Raw genomic sequence first — 20,433 nt, 5'->3', positions numbered from 1 at the left:
TCTTGTCTGATTTTATTGCCTTCAGTCGTGCTGTTAAATAAAGGTTTAATAAATCTAAAATATTGATTATCATTTAGTAATTAACAGTTTTCTTCTTTTCCAGTTTTTGGCAATTAAATAAATGATTAGTTTCCACGTTTATTAAAATCAGATGGGGTTATTTACAACTATATTTTTGTCATCTATATATTATACCATATTCAGCTATAGATCATTTAAATTTTCTTCAGATTTTTTTCCTTTAATCAGTTGAATAATATCTGAGAATTGATCTGTAATCACTGATTTAAATTAAAGATGATTTATAAAATCTACACGTCTGTGGAATTATCAGGATACTGAATTAAATAAAGTGATAAAGTAAAACCGTGATATAATGAAGCTTCTGGGGATTTACAGTGAAAACATAAATATAATCCAGTGTGAGTCCTTACAGCCATGTCATGGATTTTAGTTAAAACCACAGAGAAGTGCAAATATGAGAAATGACATGAGACCAGAAGGAATTTAACTTTCTGACTCACACTTTCACACTAAACATGTTCGGCCTTTGTATTAACGTTAACTCATCAGATCAATTCCAGGATTATTAAACACTTCAAATCTCATTTACTCTGGTAGTTTTCAGACCGACTGTAAATCTGCTGTGCTGCATCACAGGACATGCACGTTCATTTCAAATGAAACACTGACACCTAGTGGCAGCTTCAGTCTACTGCGTGTCGGGTCAACAGGGAGGGAGTTCTTGGTTTATTAAAGTCTGTGAAGCAGATCAGTTTTCTAATGATTTACAGCGTTTATTTAATATTTTATTTCTAATAGATTCAATCTTCCCTTATTTTAAAGGGTCCTGAATATTTTACCTCCAGTTGAAAATGAACAGCTTGTACAGAAGGATTTCTTGTTCACTGTTTGTTTCTTACGGTTCCGCAGGAGGTCGAACACTGTTGTTGTTTGCTTTGCAGTAAAAGCTCAATTATTGAAACTGGGTTTGATTTATGGCCTGATACTTTGATACCTGACAGTGTCAAGAATCTGATGATTCTTTATACTTTATACTGACTGATATTCAGTTTTAGAAAATTACCATCTTGATAAGGATTTTCAAAGAGTTATGTGTCCCTTGACTTCTGACTGGTTCATGGAGACTTGTGGTTTGACCTGGATTTTCCTTCAAGGACCTGAGACTTGGACGGATTCCAAACAACTTGAGACGTGACTCAGGTTTCCTTTTTAAGGACTTGATCCTTGACTTGAGACTTTGGTAGACCTGAGAGTTGACTCTGACTTGTCCTGAAGGACTTGATCCTTGACTTGGACTCTGAGATGTCTTGAGTCTTGACTCAGACTTGTTTTGAATGTCTTGAGACCTGACGTGGACTTGCCATCAGAAACTTGTGGCTTCACTTTGACTCGTCTCGAATGTCTTAAAACCTAAACTTGAGCGACTCTGAACTTGAATCATACTCGCTCTCGATTTGGGACGTGACACGGTCGATGTTTAGTCAGCCACTGCTTCAAAGTCGTCATTTCCTTCACGTGGCAGCAGGTTTACAAAGTGGTCCGAGTCCAGGTTTAAGAGAAACATCCAGATTTGTAGGATGGAAGCCGTTCATCTCTTTGTTTTATCTCATATTTGACTGTGGGTCAGTCAGTTCCTCATCAACTCATAAATACTCATAAATATTACGCTGCGTGCACCAGGTCGGAGTCACAGGTAGATTATAACCAACAGCTGTGAGCATCTGTATCACTGATACATTCAGATTATATTGATGTGTGTTCCAGTAACGTGGTACAACATGATCAGTTCAGCTCTGCATCAACTGAATGTTTTATATTTCAGGTTGACAAGGAGAGCCTGAACGCACCATTGGTTTCAGTCTCTGTGAGGAGCAGTTCAGTCTGACCTCCAGATCCTCCGAGAGACACAAAGGGAGATAATTCAACTTCTTTCCCACACTCCTTTTTATTTTTAACAAAGAAACGTTTCTTACGGTTCAGCAGGAGGTCGAACACTGTTGTTTGCTTTGCAGTAAAAGTTCCATAATTGAAACTGGGTTTGAGTTATGGCCTGACTGGTTCTGGACGTCTGACGCAGATACTGTTGATACCTGAGAATGTCAGGAATCTGATGATTCTTTATACTTTATACTGACTGATATTCAGTTTTATAACATTACCATCTTGATAAGGATTCACAAAGAGCTATGTCACCTGGCTGAAACAGCACCCTCTGGTGGACAAACTGCAGTTTTATAAACATGAAACAAACTATTTCTCCACTATATTTCCAGTTAGTTGAAACAAATGTGTCTTGAGTTTCATTTTAAAATTTAGATAATAATTTGAAATGGCAAAATTTGGGCTGAAGCTGTTAATGACCTAAAAAACTTAATGACTAATGAAACTTAAGTTTTGTTGAAGAAGGAGATGAAGACTACAACAACTAACCACTACTACTATTCCATCTTTAATATCATATCAATCAATATGTGCAGACGTTGCATTTCCTCCAGCTGTGTTTTGTGTTGATGTTCCTTCGTTCCAGTATAAACTCAATATAACAATATAAATATAAATCTTATCAAATCTAATCAAATTACCAATTACTTGAATAGAAAGTCTTGTGGGCGTCTCCGCAGGTTTAATCTCCGCTCTCTTGCCTGGTTTCTTCTCTCTCCAGGTAAATCATCGCCCTGTGAAGCTTTGGTGAAAGAAAAGATTCTTTACATCGTTGAGAGTAAAATCTGACCATCTGCAGCCTGTTCACAGACGGTATCAGTCCGGTGGCTCAGGGGCACCACGATGAAATGACTCAAATTAAATGAAAATAAAAGACGTAAGTTATATCACAACTGTTAAAAAATGACGGTATCACTTGAACCTCGGCCATATGGAAATAATCTTCCCTTCCAGCGATAATAATATTGAATATCTTTTAAAACTGTTGCGTGAGAAATCTTTTCCACATCTTGCCATCTGATACTGATGACTTCCACAGAGCCGTGTTCAAATCTGTCCCCAGTGTGGGAAAACCTGCGAAGTCTGCTTTATTAGGGTTTTATATTCAAGTATGTCAGAGTGGATGGAGACAAAGATCACAGCTTTAGACCGGCAGCAGATACATGCGGCTGTGGAAGAACCCTCGAGCAAGGCACTGAACATATAACTGTCAAACCTTATAGAGACATCGTATTAGATTTTACTACAATATATTTCTTAATCTGTGACTCCTGCTGCGTTTCAGGAGTTTTATTGTGACAAGGTGTTGCTTCTCCACAGTTACCAGAATGTGCAAACATAAGTAAAAGACTTTGCTCTTTAATTCTGACAGATTGACACTTAAATTTGATGTTTAGATAAGAGACAATAAGAAAACTTTATTGATCCTTAAGTGAAAAATTCACGTCACAAAGATGGAAAACAAAAAGAATTTATTCAGAGGAACAAGTCGGAAATGAAAGAGCATTAATGTTTTAGCTGTTTGAGCTTCAGTTATCCAAAGTTGACATGTTGTTGTTGTGTCCTCGAGCAAGAGCAAACATTGGACTTACACAATTTATATTTAATTAAAGATTCATTAGAAAAAAACTAAAATACAATAGCAACACATATCAGCTTGAGTACAAAGCTGCGTTCATCCTGAGCTGTAATATATCCTGAGCTGTCAGTGCTGAATGTAAATCTCCTGTGTACCTGGAGTTGGACCACTGTGAGCAGTCCAAACGGTCCAGAATAAAAAAAGGTCTCGTTTTTGACCTGGTCCACATCTGTACCACCTCTGTCTCAGCTGTGACTCATCTGCTTTAGTCTTCAGTGAGTCTGTCTCAGAAAACACATGTTAGACGACCCTTTGACCTTTAATATCCGCTGAGTTTATTTGCTACGTCCCCCCTCCTCCCTCGCCTCCGCTGCTCCGATGCGTATTAAATCAGATATGGTGAATGGAGGAACAACACCGCCCCCCTGCCACCTCTTACTTAACCCCCCGTGACCTCAGGTTTTCCTAAGTAAATTGATTTAGACCTGAGTCTCCACTGTGTTTGCTGTGACTGCCGGGCGGCTCTATTGACCTTAATACAGGGGAGCAGATTAATATACAGCCCCCATCTCAGCCCCTCTGTTCAGTGTTGTTTCACATGGGTGGGGTGACGACATCAGTGTCAAAAAAACAGGAAAGGCTTCGTGTGATGAGGCTGAACAGCTACATTCTTTAAATACGGTTCAAAGGCAGATACGGAGAGCACAGGTTGGTCTTCATTAACACTGAGCGCCGTGGGTCATGCTTGTTGACAGGCCTGCTTTGTTCTGACTGTAGATCAACACCCAGCTCTCCTCTTCCTGTCAGGAACCTGAGCTGAGCGCTTCTGACAATGACTCCACTCTGCGTCGCTGTGTTCAGTCTGAGACAAACCCGTCACTGTTGCCTGTAAACTAGGTGTGAATGGTAAAATGAAGACTTGAAACTTGACTCACACAAGAACTGACTTCTTCAAACCTCATTTATCTTGAGAAGTCTCAAGTTCTGATCTAAACGTTTAAAAGTGTGTAAAACTCTGTTAAAGGGTTAAAAGACTTCTGACTTGTTCATGGAGACTTGTGGTTTGACCTGGATTTTCCTTCAAGGACCTGAGACTTGGACGGATTCCAAACAACTTGAGACGTGACTCAGGTTTCCTTTTTAAGGACTTGATCCTTGACTTGAGACTTTGGTAGACCTGAGAGTTGACTCTGACTTGTCCTGAAGGACTTGATCCTTGACTTGGACTCTGAGATGTCTTGAGTCTTGACTCAGACTTGTTTTGAATGTCTTGAGACCTGACGTGGACTTGCCATCAGAAACTTGTGGCTTCACTTTGACTCGTCTCGAATGTCTTAAAACCTAAACTTGAGCGACTCTGAACTTGAATCATACTCGCTCTCGACTTGGGACGTGACACGGTCGATGTTTAGTCAGCCACTGCTTCAAAGTCGTCATTTCCTTCACGTGGCAGCAGGTTTACAAAGTGGTCCGAGTCCAGGTTTAAGAGAAACATCCAGATTTGTAGGATGGAAGCCGTTCATCTCTTTGTTTTATCTCATATTTGACTGTGGGTCAGTCAGTTCCTCATCAACTCATAAATACTCATAAATATTACGCTGCGTGCACCAGGTCGGAGTCACAGGTAGATTATAACCAACAGCTGTGAGCATCTGTATCACTGATACATTCAGATTATAGTGATGTGTGTTCCAGTAACGTGGTACAACATGATCAGTTCAGCTCTGCATCAACTGAATGTTTTATATTTCAGGTTGACAAGGAGAGCCTGAACGCACCATTGGTTTCAGTCTCTGTGAGGAGCAGTTCAGTCTGACCTCCAGATCCTCCGAGAGACACAAAGGGAGATAATTCAACTTCTTTCCCACACTCCTTTTTATTTTTAACAAAGAAACGTCCACATCTGAGAACGAGACGGATCTTTTCATATAGTAAAGTTCATCGTGGTTAGTTGCTATTTGTGTGTAATATTTCATGATGCAACAGTAAAAAGAGTCTCAGCTGCAGCTTTACAGAGAGCTCATTGCTCTTTTTCAATTAAAAATAAATGATTGCAGTGTTTGTTTCTCCATTAACTGGCGGGGGACGAGATTTTTGAATCCCATGTTTGACACTAATAGTTTGACAATCTGGCCTCGGCCTCCATCATCCATTCATCGAAACCAGCAGCCCCAAAAGTTCCCATGCTGTGTAGGGTGCCGCTTGTATGTAAATGTGTGTGTGTTAATGTGTGTGTGTGTGTGTGTTTGTCTGCTGGCTCGAGGCCAAGTGAAATCTGTCAGCGTCTGTCCGGTGGGACAATGAAGTCGACACAGACTCCCCTGCCGTCTCAGCCTGTCTCGCTGTCTGACTAACTGATGACACAGAGTCATTCACACCCAGCAGGTCTGAGGCGCTTCATCACTCTCTGCGCTCTTTACTTGATGCTGCATCTGAACTCTAATAACAGCAGCTCCAGCTCCAGAGTTCAGTCTCAGGACCCAACGTATCTTGAGTGGAGCTTTCAGGGGCAGAACGTGGACGGATGGATGTCGCTCAGTTGCTTTCATCTTCACCTAAAACTGAAGCTTTCAAACACAAACTGTCTCAACTCAAAGTTCTGAAAAGTTGTGCATCAGTGGTCGATGTAAACTTTCTATCTTTCTGAACACTTGAAATTATTCAACTTGAAAGTCCACTTACTCTTTTGTTCCGCGGCTTTCAACTGTATCACATGGTCTTCGTCAGCAGGGAGTCAGCCCACTGCTCAAAGATACACGGTCAAGATGAAATTTAGTTTAGTGCCAATCAACAGATATGACATACTTGCTTCTTCATGTTTGTGACTTGTAGAAGTAGAGGAAGCCTCCCTGTGATCTGACTGTCTCTCTGTTCACATCATGAATATATTAAAGACCTTTGTTAAAGAAACTACGGCTCTACCTCCGACCGTCCAGAGACACGGAGGTTCGGTTCTTTAGAGACTGAGGATTTACACCTTCATGTTTCTCCACTGTCGTATCCAGTGTTTCCTCCTCTCTCCTCATCTCCCCACTCAGATATAAAGTTTTAAAATACCTGATAGTGTGTAGCGCAGTACTTTAAAAAGGTGTTTCCAGGCCTTGAAACGTCTTAAAAAACTATGAATTCACTTCCGTCAAGAAGGAATTAAAAAGTCTTAAATTTCAGCTTTGAAGATCTTGAATATTTTCTGCGCCTTTCTAAAAATAGTTATAATGTTATTTTTAAATGATCCATCCTTTGTTTGCTGCTTATCCAGGTTCAGTTTCATGTTTAATGATGAGTTGTTATATAAATGTATATAAATATCAGTAATCGTGCACATGGTAATAATTCTAGGTGTTGTTTTTAATATCAGTGTGACTGAGAAACAGGTTTTTAATAGTTTTCTATGTGGATTTAAAAGGTAAAGTTTTGACAGTTTGAGTGGTTGATGTTGCTCCTTGACGCTGACACGAGGAGACAATGTTCCAGCGGGGAGCAGTAGCAGGAGACACCTGAAGCACCACAGGTGTAAAGAATCTATAAACACCATTTCTGAGTTTAAGAGGAGGGTAAACAGCGTTCACATCAGTTGATTTCCCATAATCCACCTTTTTTAACTGCCTGGCAGCGTTCCCTCTGGGTTGAGAGATTATCCTTCATTCAGAAGGTCACAGATGCTTCAGCCATTGTGTGTTTGAGTGTCCTTGAGCAAGGCTCTCAAGCACTCGACCTGCACAGATTGTTCTGTATGAGAGCATCGGCCGCAGAGAATGCTGAAATGTAAATGCCTGTTGGCTTTTGGAGAACGCGAAGACGTCATTCTCTGCACAAAGCGCATAAAGCGGCGGCTCTAACGGTCCCTGAGCCGATTCTCAGATAAGTCTCTTTGTGCCCGTGAAGCCCTGCAGATGGGAGTGTGTTTTGCTCTGGAGACCGTCCGTTCTCATGTCTGACATCATGTATGGGAGCACTTGTCTCAGCCGACTGGACGCACGTGGCCCTCTCCAAAACCCAGTGACACACCAACAATGCATGTCAGCGCCGTCGTCGAGGACTTGCGGGCTCCACGCTGCGCAGAGCTAAGGGAAAGTCACACTCAAGTGATCTGAGAGGAGATGAATGTCAAGTGCAGAGTGGGGTCCCCTCGTGGAGGTCCCGTCACATCTGACCAGTCCCATCGCCCTGTTCTCACTGGGGCTCGGTTCACACTGCTCTCTGTGGTGAGTTTATTTTTTAGGAGCTTCAGATGAGGCCTGCGTTGGAGTGGTAACTGTTTTTGTTTGGTCGGGTATTTAAAGCTCCTTCCTTTATCAAAGATGAGTTTTATATCCAGTGTCACAGGGCAGGATCAAACTGTGATGTCATCTGATTAACTCCAACCTGCTCTGTCAGGAAAAAGAATCAGGAGGAGCTAAAAAGATTTGTGGGCGCTGTAGAGTGAACGACAAGATTTCTGATCACAAGGTCATTTCTTCTCACTCATGTTGACGTGTCACTAATTAAAACCACAAACTCACTGCATGCTTGTGTATAAGAGCCTGGAAAGACTAAGAGTGCTAGTTGTTCTGCAGCAGCAGCATTAATGAAAGATTCTCACTATTGGCTTTTGTGAATTTGACCTCAGGTCTTTCTGTGATCACACACGTGAGATCTGAACTTCTCTGCTGTGGGGTTTGTCTGTTTCTCTACATTTTACACACTGAATGTTTCTTACTGCGAGTCCTGACAAATGAAGTTGTCATTCATGAACCCCAGGAGAAGACCCCTGCAGGTTCCTCGGGCCTGTCAGTCGTGTCTGACTTTTCATCGTGGCACCACCTTCAGCTCTGCTTGTACAGACGCCACATGCCCGGTCCTTGTTTAGGTCGGTGTGTATTTGTGGGGACACACCTCTGTGTTTTCCCTCCTTGCGGTGTCTCACTGTTCATCTGTCACATACAGAACGGCAGTAATTGCTGCATTGTGTTTTAATTAGATCTGTGCACAGACCATTCACTCAAACAGCGCCTTCCCTCTGAAACCCTTCAATCAGCAGCCATTTTATCAGAACCACCACTGTCTGACGGGAGGAGAGGGGGCTCTTTGTGCCACCGTACCGCATGGGGGGCCGTCATTCGTCCGGACCGAGGCTGTGAAAGAGGGACAGAGGGAGGGAGATGGAGGGAAGGAGGAAGAGAAAGGAGATTAGAGCCCAGGGATGAAGGCAGGTTTGGCCCCATTGTGCTGCAGCGTTGGGAATCTGTGGATCTGCAGCAGCAGGGCAGCTTCCGCTCATTGTCACTTGGGGAGGGGTGGTGGTGGGTGGGGGGGGGAGGGGGGGGGGGGGGGGGGCTCATGGGAGGCTGAGGGCCCCCACAGCTACACCCGCCTGTGGATGTATTAACACTGGGCGTCCCCTGCCTTACTTCAGTGTCGTGGGCCCACACATGGAAGACGTGAGATTGCTGTGATGTTTCTATTATCTCACTGATTTATTGAGGAAGCTGAAGCCCCGCCCTTCATGAGGTCACACTCAGGTTGAAAACGGTTCAGTGAGCGTTGGAGCTACAAGTGACGAGAGAGGTTTATATATAAGGTTTTATAACAGTGTGAGAGAGTTTTAAAGTTCGGGATCAGACGTGTCGTGACATCAGCAGCGTTCATGTTGCTCGATGACAGCTTCAGGTGTCAGGCTCCATCAGGGACGCCCTCTATGCCAGCACAGTGACCCGATGTTGATCTGATCATGTGACCAACACTGAGATGACCAGTTTAACCCTTTACTGGAGGTTCACTCTCACCTGATGGAGCCTGAACCACTTCTTTTACCTCAGCCTGCAGGGCCTCCTCACTGGGGGTGTGGTGGCACATGGTTGGTTATGGGGTCAGCGGAGGGGCTGCAGTGATTGTTTGCTGGACGATTATTTTAATTATTGATTAATTTGCCAATTATTATTTAGATTTATCAATTAATGATTGTATCTATATTGAAAATGGCAGGTATAATTTCCTTGGTGATGTCTTCAGATGTCTCGTTTTGTCCAAACAACAAATAGAATTCATTTTTCGATCACGGGACAAAGAGATCCTCACATTTGAGAAGCTGGAAAAAGATTTTTGTCCATCGACGAATCATTTAATCGACTCATCATTACAGCTGTAGTCGGTGGTTCGATCCCCAGCTCCTCGTGTCCATGTTCCATGGGTGAGACGATGAACCCCACACTGCTGTTGATGATCGTGTACGGGGGTAGAGGTGTGACTAACTGGAGATCATCAGCTCTCCATTCCTGTTCTTCCCGCCCCGCTGATTTCAGGCCGTGTTGACAGTAAATGAGCCGGGTCATGGATTATTTGTCCTGTAGCAGCGGCGTCACCAGCGTTGATGCACCATGCACCACGCAGGGGAAAGCAAACAGCTCAGAAAGCACCTGAATAAACTCACAGTCCGGTGTGATCCACTTCTTCTTCAGGTCGATCACCTGTTTCGAATGTTCTGCAGTTTAGAGGAGCTTTGGTTGGAGGCTGAGTTAACGTTGACCCAAGCTTGTGTTACGGTGTGAACCCCAACTCCGGTAATTCAGTATGACGCTCGTGGACCTCGGTGGAGGAGAGGAGCGATGCATGAAATTACACAAGGCGGAGAGGGAAAGCTCTTTCTATAGGGGGCAGAGAAGGATGACCCGCAGCTTCGGCCACTAGAGGTCAGTAACCAGCTATCGGCCAAAAACAGGACTCCCCCCTCACTTTTACTGGAAAGACTCTGAACTTGAGATCTAGATCACCTCTCCGACCGAACTGGTGCATCCTGGGAATTTATATTAGATTTTTTCATCTGTGAAATCCCACATTTTCTGAAATCCCACACTTTCTGAAAACAGAGACTTTAAAGGGTTCCTTATTAAAATCAATTTCAACAACAAATGAAGGGGATTCTTCAAAAGTCTCAGATCGCCCTGATGAAAATCTGAACATATTACATTAAACAATGTTTACATACGTATATGAATGTATATTTTTATTTTGACACAATCTGTGCTGTTTCATATACAGTCATATTTATGTAGTTGCATGTGTATTTGTTTGAATATATATATAGAATATGACTATAATACTGAATATGAAGATGTGCAATATGAATGAGTTGAAGTTCACAAAGTTTGTTTTGCAAGAATCATGCAAGAAAAGGAAAAATATGTCCTGTAGGAAATGACAGTGCTATTGATTAATTAATTAATTAATTATTAAATCGATTTTTAAAAAGGCATTAAATTAATAAACACATGTAAATATAAACAACAATAAAAATAAACTTTTATTTCATTTAATCAACTTTATTTCTCACAATGATAAAATCAGTTTAATGAAGTTTCAAACACTTGAACCTGAAAGAAAATGTCTAATTGTACAGGTGTGTGTGTGTGTGTGTGTGTGTGTGTGTGTGTGTGTGTGTGTGTGTGTGTGTGTGTGTGTGTGTGTGGGTGGACATCATTGTGAGGTGATGTATTTTAGACGACAACACAAATTGCAGCACGACCCCGGATGCCCCCCTCCCTTGCATATCTGTCACAGGTGTATGAATTACCTACACACACACACACACACACACACACACACACACACACACACACACATACACACACCCACCGTCTCTGACCTCTGACCTTGACCCCCCCTCTTTCCCGGCCCTCTCCCTCCTCCCTCCACACAGGTGAGGGCTTTCCATCACAACCCCCCCCCCCTCTTTAACTTGTTCTTCCTCCTCCTCTGCTCCTCCTCCTCCCTCATCTATCTTCTCCTTTTTCTTCTTGTGCTTCTCCTTCTTCTCCACTTTCTTCTCCCACTTCTCCTGCTCCTCCTTTTTCTCCCTTTATCACCACCTTCTTCTCCATGTTCCCTTCCTCCTTCTTTTCCTCCCTCTCCTTGTTTCCTCATTTTTATCTCAGGATTTGTACGAATCAGAACCAAAGGAAGGGCGTCAGAGAAACAGATTAGCATCAGAGGTTTCTCACTCCACCTTTAGTTTAAGGAGATAAATGATCCGTTTTTTAATTGGACAAAAACACGACATAAACAACCAGAAGACAAAACATTCAACACAGATCAAACTTACTTACTGAGTCACACTCAACAAACCAAACACCATGAAATCACTCAGGTTTGACGAGCTGAATAAAACGTTCAATCAGAACTAAATAATAAACAAAACAAAGTCAATATAAATCAAATTCTGCATTACATAATATGTTTTAAAAATGATTTGTTTTCAAAACAAACAAACAAAAATTAAATTTTCTCGACACAATCACAACCAGCGCTCTGCTACAGATAGAGGAAGATTTTTGTTTCTTCATTTCAGTCTTTTCTTTTCTCTAGAGTAAATATTTGTGACGTAATTACTGACATTTAAAAGCTTTTTAACATGGTGAGTGTAAACGACTTGTGATTCTGACCAATCATTGTTGGAGGGCGAATATTTTGTGTGTGGTTTGGCATGTGGAGCCCCCGGCCACTGTGCCATGTCAGGGGAGCGTATCACATGGCCGCCTGCCTCATCCATCACTCAGAAGTAGGTGTGTGTGTGTGTGTGTGTGTGTGTGTGTGTGTGTGTGTGTGTGTGTGTGTGTGTGGTTTCATTCTGCACATCACTCTCATCAAATATTTAGAAACTTCTTTGGAAACGTCTGGCTGACCAAAGTCGACATTTTCCTCTGGTTTCGTGCCGTTCGCTTGAACTTCTGCAGCAGAGAAATAAACTTCCATTACAAGTAACTAATTGCAGAGAGGTCAGAGGTCAACGCATGTAAGGAAATACCCCTGTGACCCTGCGCTGGTCAACTGTGAGAAGAGAAGCTGAGGAGATGGGCGGAGGTGGAGAGATTTGCTTTTTTACGTCACAACAAAAGCCAAGAGAGAAAACAGGAGATTCATCTTCACTCCTCTTTTCTGACCTTTGACCCATCGTCCTCGACCCAGTCAGAACAGTCAGAACAGTCAGAACAGTCGGTACAGTCGGTACAGTCAGAACAGTCGGTACAGTCAGTACAGTCAGAACAGTACAGTCAGAACAGTCGGTACAGGCAGTACAGTCAGAACAGTCATAACAGTTGGTACAGTCAGTACAGTCAGAACAGTCAGTACAGTACAGTCAGAACAGTCAGTACAGTCAGTACAGTCGGTACAGTCAGAACAGTCGGTACAGTCAGAACAGTCAGAACAGTCGGTACAGTCAGAACAGTCGGTACAGTCAGAACAGTCAGAACAGTCGGTACAGTCAGTACAGGCAGTACAGTCAGAACAGTCGGTACAGTCAGTACAGTCAGAACAGTCAGAACAGTCAGAACAGTCAGTACAGTCAGAACAGTCAGAACAGTTATAACAGTCGGTACAGTCGGAACAGTCGGTACAATCGGAACAGTCGGAACAGTCGGTACAGTCGGAACAGTCAGTACAGTCAGTACAGTCAGTACAGTCAGTACAGGCAGTACAGTCAGTACAGTCAGTACAGGCAGTACAGTCAGTACAGTCAGAACAGTCGGTACAGTCAGAACAGTTGGTACAGTCGGTACAGTTATAACAGTCAGTACAGTCGGTACAGGCAGTACAGTCAGTACAGTCAGAACAGTACAGTCAGAACAGTCGGTACAGTCAGAACAGTTGGTACAGTCAGAACAGTCAGTACAGTCAGTACAGTCATAACAGTCAGTACAGTCAGAACAGTCAGAACAGTCAGTACAGTCATAACAGTCAGTACAGTCGGTACAGTCAGTACCGTCGGTACAGTTATAACAGTTGGTACAGTTGGTACAGTCAGTACAGTCATAACAGTCAGTACAGTCAGAACAGTCAGTACAGTCAGTACAGTTATAACAGTCAGTACAGTCAGAACAGTCGGTACCGTCGGTACAGTTATAACAGTTGGTACAGTTGGTACAGTCAGTACAGTCATAACAGTCAGTACAGTCAGAACAGTCAGTACAGTCAGTACAGTTATAACAGTCAGTACAGTCAGAACAGTCGGTACCGTCGGTACAGTTATAACAGTTGGTACAGTTGGTACAGTCAGTACAGTCATAACAGTCAGTACAGTCAGAACAGTCAGTACAGTCAGTACAGTCAGTACAGTCAGTACAGTCAGAGCAGTCAGTACAGTCAGTACAGTCAGTACAGTCAGTACAGTCGGTACAGTTAATAACAGTCAGTACAGTCGGTACAGTTATAACAGTCAGTACAGTCAGTACAGTCAGTACAGTCGGTACAGTGTTCAGCGTTCAGTGCTCCACATTCTGCTTCCAGCCACACCAGATAAATTTTTAATCAGGCCATGTCAAAATTTGGATAAGTTTAAATATTAATGCTACATATCGCTAACCGTTAGCCCTGAGAGGTGGGGGCAGGGTTGATGAGTTCTCTGTTGCCCTGCCCATCATCACACTAACGCTGTAAACTAGTAAAATGACATTTGTTGGATGAATTTATGTAAAATGATTTAAACTCTGCAGGTAGGAATCCTTCAGGGAGACCTCCAACTCTCCACCTCCCTCTGCAGGGATTAGAAGTGGAAGTGTAGAAACATGAAGTCACAGTCTGCATCAAAACACACAGTAATGGACGATTGTGGATCATTGTTTCATTGAGGTAAATGCAGTTACTTTCCATTAGTTAGTTATTGTAATTAGTTGAATTGCTTGGCTCATAAGAAGACACTGTTGTATTTAGATCATCTTCCCATAACACACATTCAGTACCAACAGGAAACAGGCAGCTGTAATATTATACAGTTTATATGATATAATCTCAACACTTTGTTTCATCAGTCGTTTCTTAATATTCATCTAAGTTCAAAGCACAGTCCATTTAAGTCTGTGTTAATGATTCATTCATCATCATCATTGTAGTTTAGTTATTTCTGTATCTCTGTAGTGGATCTTTTGTTTCTTATTTAACTGTAACCACAGTCTTTACCTCACCTGACCTTCAACACACCTGAGTGTTCATGCACTCCAGAAAACAAGAATTAATTAGGAATGAATTAAACCTTGTTATAGGTTTGGACAGTATTTCAACATGACAAAATAAAGTGTATCGCAGCACATGTGTTGCATAATCTAAGTCTCTAATCATGTGCTCTTTACATTGTGAACATAGTTTTTGAAAGTTGTTGCAAAATAAACCACTTCCACTCACTTGAGGTCAGTGTACTGGAATCACCATCACTGGCTAACACGAGAAATAAATCCGTCTGCTCTTCAAAATGCTTCAGCACACGATGATGATGTTGGTTTTTAAGAGAAATAAGAGATTTGTAGTAAAACATGAGAAGATATTATTATGCTCCTTTAAGTTCAGTTCCCTGAAGCCTCAGTAAACTCCAGCGTGCTCCCTCAGTGTCACTGGTTCAGGTGCCTCAGGTGTTAACGCTCAGTTTCTCCACCTCATCGGCCTAAAGGTCGCAGGTACGGTGACGTACGACCCCACAGCAGCTAGAAATCTTGTCAAAGTTCCCTTGGGCAACAGACACTGAACCAGTATCCTGAGGCCGGCCTCCGACTGGCGCCTGCTGCGCTCCCGGCCGCCTTTTGTTCAGGAGGCAGCTGATTGGCCGTCGTTAGATCAATGATATTTCCAGTCTTTGTTTTCACTGTAACACGACTGGAGAAGGAACGTGAGAAGGGAAGGTGTGTGTGTGTGTGTGTGTGTGTGTGTGATTGTAATCATACTGAGGCAACAGGATGGTTGTATTAGGAGGGAGTATCGTCTCCAGGTGTGTGTATGTGCGATTATTTGTGTATTGTGAAAAAGAAAGTCGCTGCACTAGAGTTCAGAAAAATGAAACTTGACTTTTAAACATTTAAATTTGCAGGTGGAACTTTTACTGCACTGGGAGGTTTTCTTCCTGTTCAAGAAAATAAGATGTAAAGACTCAAAGACCAGATGAAATTGACTTGATAAGAACAATGTTTCTGCATTTCTACGTTGTGTTTGTGCGTCTTCTTCTTGCCCAGAGCTCAGTTTGAGTTTCTGTCCGCTGGCGCTCTGAGTTCACCGTTGGACTCCTGCACAAACATTTACTGTAGCGAGTCCATTTATCTCAAATGATACGGAAAGCAACCGCAGAAAGAGCTGAAATTCCTAAATCGACATAGTTACAAGCAATTTGTAGTGAAGCTTGTGAAGGTCAAAGGTCACAGCACGCTGACAGCAGATGACATATAACCTTTAAATAGCCACGAGGAAACAGAAACACGATGAGGGGAGAGAAGATGAATCGCAGCTGAGACAAAGACTGGAGAACATTAATATGGAGATAATTAAGAATGACTGGCAGCAGACCAACTCCCTCCACTCTCTACAAATATCTCCCTCCACCACTCGATTACAAACAGCTATAATGTCTCTGTTATGAATCATGACAAATACAGAGTCAAGTTTCCGACAGAAATGTGAAATGAGGAAGTACTGAGAGTGTTTGATTTCTCATGAAATGCCTCAGAATTTCAAACAGCCCGCAAGCACTCATGAGTGGGAAATTCATTTTTTCCTCCTGAGTGTTTCCAATAAAGGAGCTTCACTGCTGAATCATGTGTTCCCATTTCTAAATAAAGACATTTTATATGTACACAACTCGCAGCGATGCCTGGACCGTCATCACAAGTTTTATTTGTCTCTGTAAAGATCATGTGCACTTTATCTGGGACACTTGACCCTGCAGCTGCCCTGTTAGCAGCTCGCCGTCGCTCTCATTCTGGTGGAAGCATGCGATAGACTTCCTCTGCATTCCAGCCTGTGAGAGGAATCTCTGTCTGAAAAATGTCATCCAATAAAGTGGAGCGCACATGTTTGTGTAAGGAGGGAGGAACCGCCATCGCCATCATCCATCCACCTGGACGTCTGCAGAAGTTGGCCGCGTGCAGTCTCAGGCGGGGGAAACGTGTCTGCTTCAGGCTCCAGATGCGTCCGACCCCAGCCCATAATTCAGCACAGGCCTCGCAGATCAAGGCATTTCCTCTGAACCCCCTCTGACATCCATCCCAACTTTCATTAAACCCCGGTATAGCCGAAAGCTCGGGCGGCCGTTTGCGCCGGCGGCCGAGCTCCACGTCGCTCGGCGGCATTCCTCTCCATCTGGGCTCGAGGAAATGAGGCGGTGGGACCCCGAGCTGAGAAGAGACTGTAATAAGAATCAAGGCCATACACATTCCTGACCTCAGAGCGGCCATATTGGACGGCTCCAACACCATCAAGTCAAGAATGAGCTGTGTTCCTTCTTCACCGGCGACCTGCGGAAATACTTTTTAACTGCTGCTCATGAAAGACGGATTCTCGATGATTCTGGTGACCCCAGAAAAAGTTTGATTCCAGTTTATATTTGCAGCGAATCATCCGGTGACACATGAATAAGAGTTTCTGAACGTAATAAACTGATCCAACAACAGACGGCGTCAGGAAACTGAACTCGAGGTCAGTCAGACTTGTGTTGCAAAGAAAATCGATTGAAGAAAATGAGAAAAGAGACTTGTTGAGATGGAGATGTTAGCAGTGGATTACGAGGCGTCACCTGACTGATGTGGCTGGATGTCAATAGGATTCATTGAGACGATGACGTATAACCATCTCAAGAAATATAATAAATCTAATCCACGGGATTCAGACTGTAATGACCCCTTGACCTTTCTGAAGCGCCGGCCTCCTGCAGCGCTCTCAGACTCATCAGTGTTAGTTCTGTGTAGTGTGACTGCTGTAGTGAAGGCTTCCTCCTCTGAGGGACGCTGGCAGAGCTGAGGACAGCTGTGTTGATGCAGCTGTTTATGAATGAGTCTTTGGGATGTGTTTGGAAGGTGGTGTAGATGTAGGTGTGTGTGTGGAGGAAAAGGTCAGTAGGTTTCCTTTGTTTTTCCTCTCCCCTCATCTCTTTCTTCTGTTCCCACGCCGCTGCAGTGATGAATCACAATCACACGGGGTCACTTTGAACTTCAGTGGCAGGCGACCGGCCTCTCGTCCCCTCTCAGATAGATGCATTTGATGACAAGCGGCGCTCTGTTGCGTCTGCAACACGCCGCTCTGACATGTCATCGATGTCTGGCCGGCAGCCCGTCCTGTCGCGTCATTCACCCAGAGGGAGAAGCGAGGCCGGGAGCGTCCTGATTGGTGGCTTTGTGCGGCGAGTGTAAAGGTCACAGCAGCATTTTTTAGAGCGGTGATAAGCTGCTGTTTGACCTTATCGCTGCAGCGGCTTAGACTGAGCTTTGTGACATATGATATGAAAGCTGCAGGGATGAAAGAGTCTCCTCAACACGTCAGACACTCTGTATACCACAACAACGTATACATTACATCAGCTGCATGTGAGCTGCAGCAGGTCATCTTATCACGGCAGCTCCGTGTCTCATTCAGTCCTACTGTTACTGTATTACGCAGGTGAGATCATTCAAGTCATTCTCAATACGAAGAGAAGATCTCCACCAAAAACAAATGTTCACCTCTGTAGTTTTCATGGTCCAAAGTCACAGGAAGCTTCACAGAAACAAAATACAGAACAAGGATTATCACAGATCTTTTTGTTGATATCAGAGCGACTGCAGGACAAAGGACAGGAATATTTATGTTTGCTTATTTCCTGGAGATTATACTGGATAATCTTCCCTCTTCAGGTTTCTACAACATCGCTGGTTGACCTGATCATAACCACGGATGTTTGACAATGGGTGACAAGCAGACATTGATTTGTTTGAGGCCAAACGGTTTGAGAACCTCTGAACTAAACAACTGCAGACTCGGGCTTTGGTGCTGTGTTTACAGCTCTTGGTTGTAAACAGGTTTAAAATGAGCTGCATCAGTGACTCTGTGTAGATTTCCTATTGTCTCAGCTCTGCAGTGGGGAGAGGTGGTTGCAGGGCAGAGTGACCTTGTGATTGGAAGAAGTATTTTTGCAAAAAAGCCTTGAGTCCCACTGATTTGACAAACAATGAACTCCTTAGTCTCCTGTTGTGTGTGTAGATTAGAATATCAGCTACAGCCTCAGAGAGGAGGAACAACTCCTCCTGTCTTCCTGCTGTGGGTATGAATTCCCTATGACCCAGTGTCCTGCAGCCAGACACCTGGACTCTTATCAAACACCAGCGCTGGTGATGAGACGTAGAGACAGGCAACACGTTTACTGTGAAGCGTCCTTTTTATTGTATGTACGAACAACAACATGTGTTCAGATGTTGTGTGTTGCTTTGGTTGTGCACACTTCAGTGGGGCTTTTCTTCTGTAACTGGTTTCCTCAGTGGAAAAGTTCATAAGGTCAAAGGTCAGAGAAGAAGAAGAGATCAAGAACAGTGCCGTCATGTTCTGTGCTCAATAAAAAAGAAAAAACATCCAATAAACCCAGAAGAAAACTGGTCCTTGACACAATAACGCATTTTCAAGCTTTACGATTCCTTTGAAACGCCAGAAAACACAGACAGCACGGTGTCACGTTTCAAAACCTGCAGCTTCCTCTGCTCCCGCTCCATCTCTCATGTCTGGACAACACTCAAGTCCACGTCCAAGGCTGCGTGGGGGGAGGCGGGGTCGTCCAAACAAGCCTGAGCGAGTAACCTGAGAGCGCTGACCTGGGCGGCGGGCTGTATCGAAGGGGGGCGGGGTTATCGTCCCTGACCTCTGGACCTTTTCCAGCCCACTCCACCTCTGCTCGACCCTGCGACCTCACTGCAGCTCTTCATGTGCCGACGCTTTCCTGTGTGTGTGTGTGTGTGTGTTTGCTGAGCCCTTTCAGAAGCCCACACGAGGTGTGTGAGCATCAGATAAGAGCATCCAGGGCAAATGTGTGTGTGTGTGTTGTTGTGTACATTTCTGTGTGTGTGTGGGATCAGAAGATGGATGACAGTGGGTGTGTGTGTGTGTGTGTGTGTGTGTGTGTGTGTGTGTGTGTGTGTGTGTGTGTGGGTGCAGATGATATATTAGAGTGTGTGTGTGTGTGTGTGTGTGTGTGTGTGTGTGTGTGTGTGTGTGTGTGTGTGTGTGTGTGTGTGTGTGTGAGTGTAATGGTGTCCAGCTCTTGAACCTTTCAGCACTGTTGTGTCCAGACGTCATGGATGAATATGAACATGTGACACACTGAAAGAGATCAGACTCTTCTTCTACAGACAGAATGAGACGCTGATAGAAACAGTGGAAGCAGCTCGTCCATATAAAGATGAAAAAGTTTCATTTACTGATATACTTTATTCTTTAAAACATGGAACAAAGTGACGCCACAGAAAACACCAGAGGTCAAAAACCAGTCATCAAGTGATAAAACCATGAACTGAGCACATAAAGTAAAATATAATTTACAACATAATTACAATAAAATAAAGTGACTAACCACTAAAAAACATATTTAATTAAAAGCCAGATTGAAGAGGAACGTTTTGAGTTTACGTTTTAAAATGTCAACCTGCTGGTGGCGCTAGAGGGAAAGTCCATCCAATGATTGTTGAAATGTTTCAGTCTGGATCAAAGTTTCCATGTTGAGAACTTTTAAAACCCATAAATCACATCATGATCAATAGAGACTCATGATCAATAGAGACTCATGATCAATAGAGAGCAACTTGTCACTGAAAGGAGCCGCAGTAAATAAAAGCTGCTTCATCGTTGGAGACGGACTTCAGAGCTTCACTTCTGTCTCGTACTGATCCAGTTTCTCCTTCAGTCACATCTGAATAATCATCAAATAAAAAGTGATTAAAGTATAAGAAGCAGCAGCTCTGGAAGTGAATGAAAAGAGAAATGACAGAGCGACCTCAGTCTTCAGGTTAAGAGCCGAGGCGTCACATGATTCAGTCTCTGCTCGTCAGAGTCCGTCCCCCGACACTGATGTGCCGCCCACGTCCCGTGTGTTTACACTGGGTCTTTATGTGTTCTGATTCCCTCTTTATGATCATTTTTACGGG

General features: G+C 43.4%; 1 protein-coding gene across 1 annotated transcript in view; it reads right to left on the bottom strand.

Moving 5' to 3' along the window:
• Nucleotides 1-9,379, bottom strand: part of LOC111235546 (zinc finger protein GLI2-like) — a 75,306-nt gene extending 65,927 nt beyond the window's left edge. The window contains exon 1 of the mRNA XM_022764017.1: nucleotides 9,310-9,379. Coding sequence (XP_022619738.1) covers nucleotides 9,310-9,379 — 70 coding nt within the window. The remainder of the gene's footprint in view (nucleotides 1-9,309) is intronic.
• Nucleotides 9,380-20,433: the final 11,054 nt, after the last annotated feature.

This window comes from Seriola dumerili, unplaced genomic scaffold (assembly GCF_002260705.1).
Source record: "Seriola dumerili isolate Sdu_G_001 unplaced genomic scaffold, Sdu_1.0 BDQW01000513.1, whole genome shotgun sequence".
Lineage (NCBI taxonomy): Eukaryota > Metazoa > Chordata > Actinopteri > Carangiformes > Carangidae > Seriola > Seriola dumerili.
Note: the sequence above shows the minus strand (reverse complement) of the source record. Positions and strands in the feature narration are given on the sequence as shown.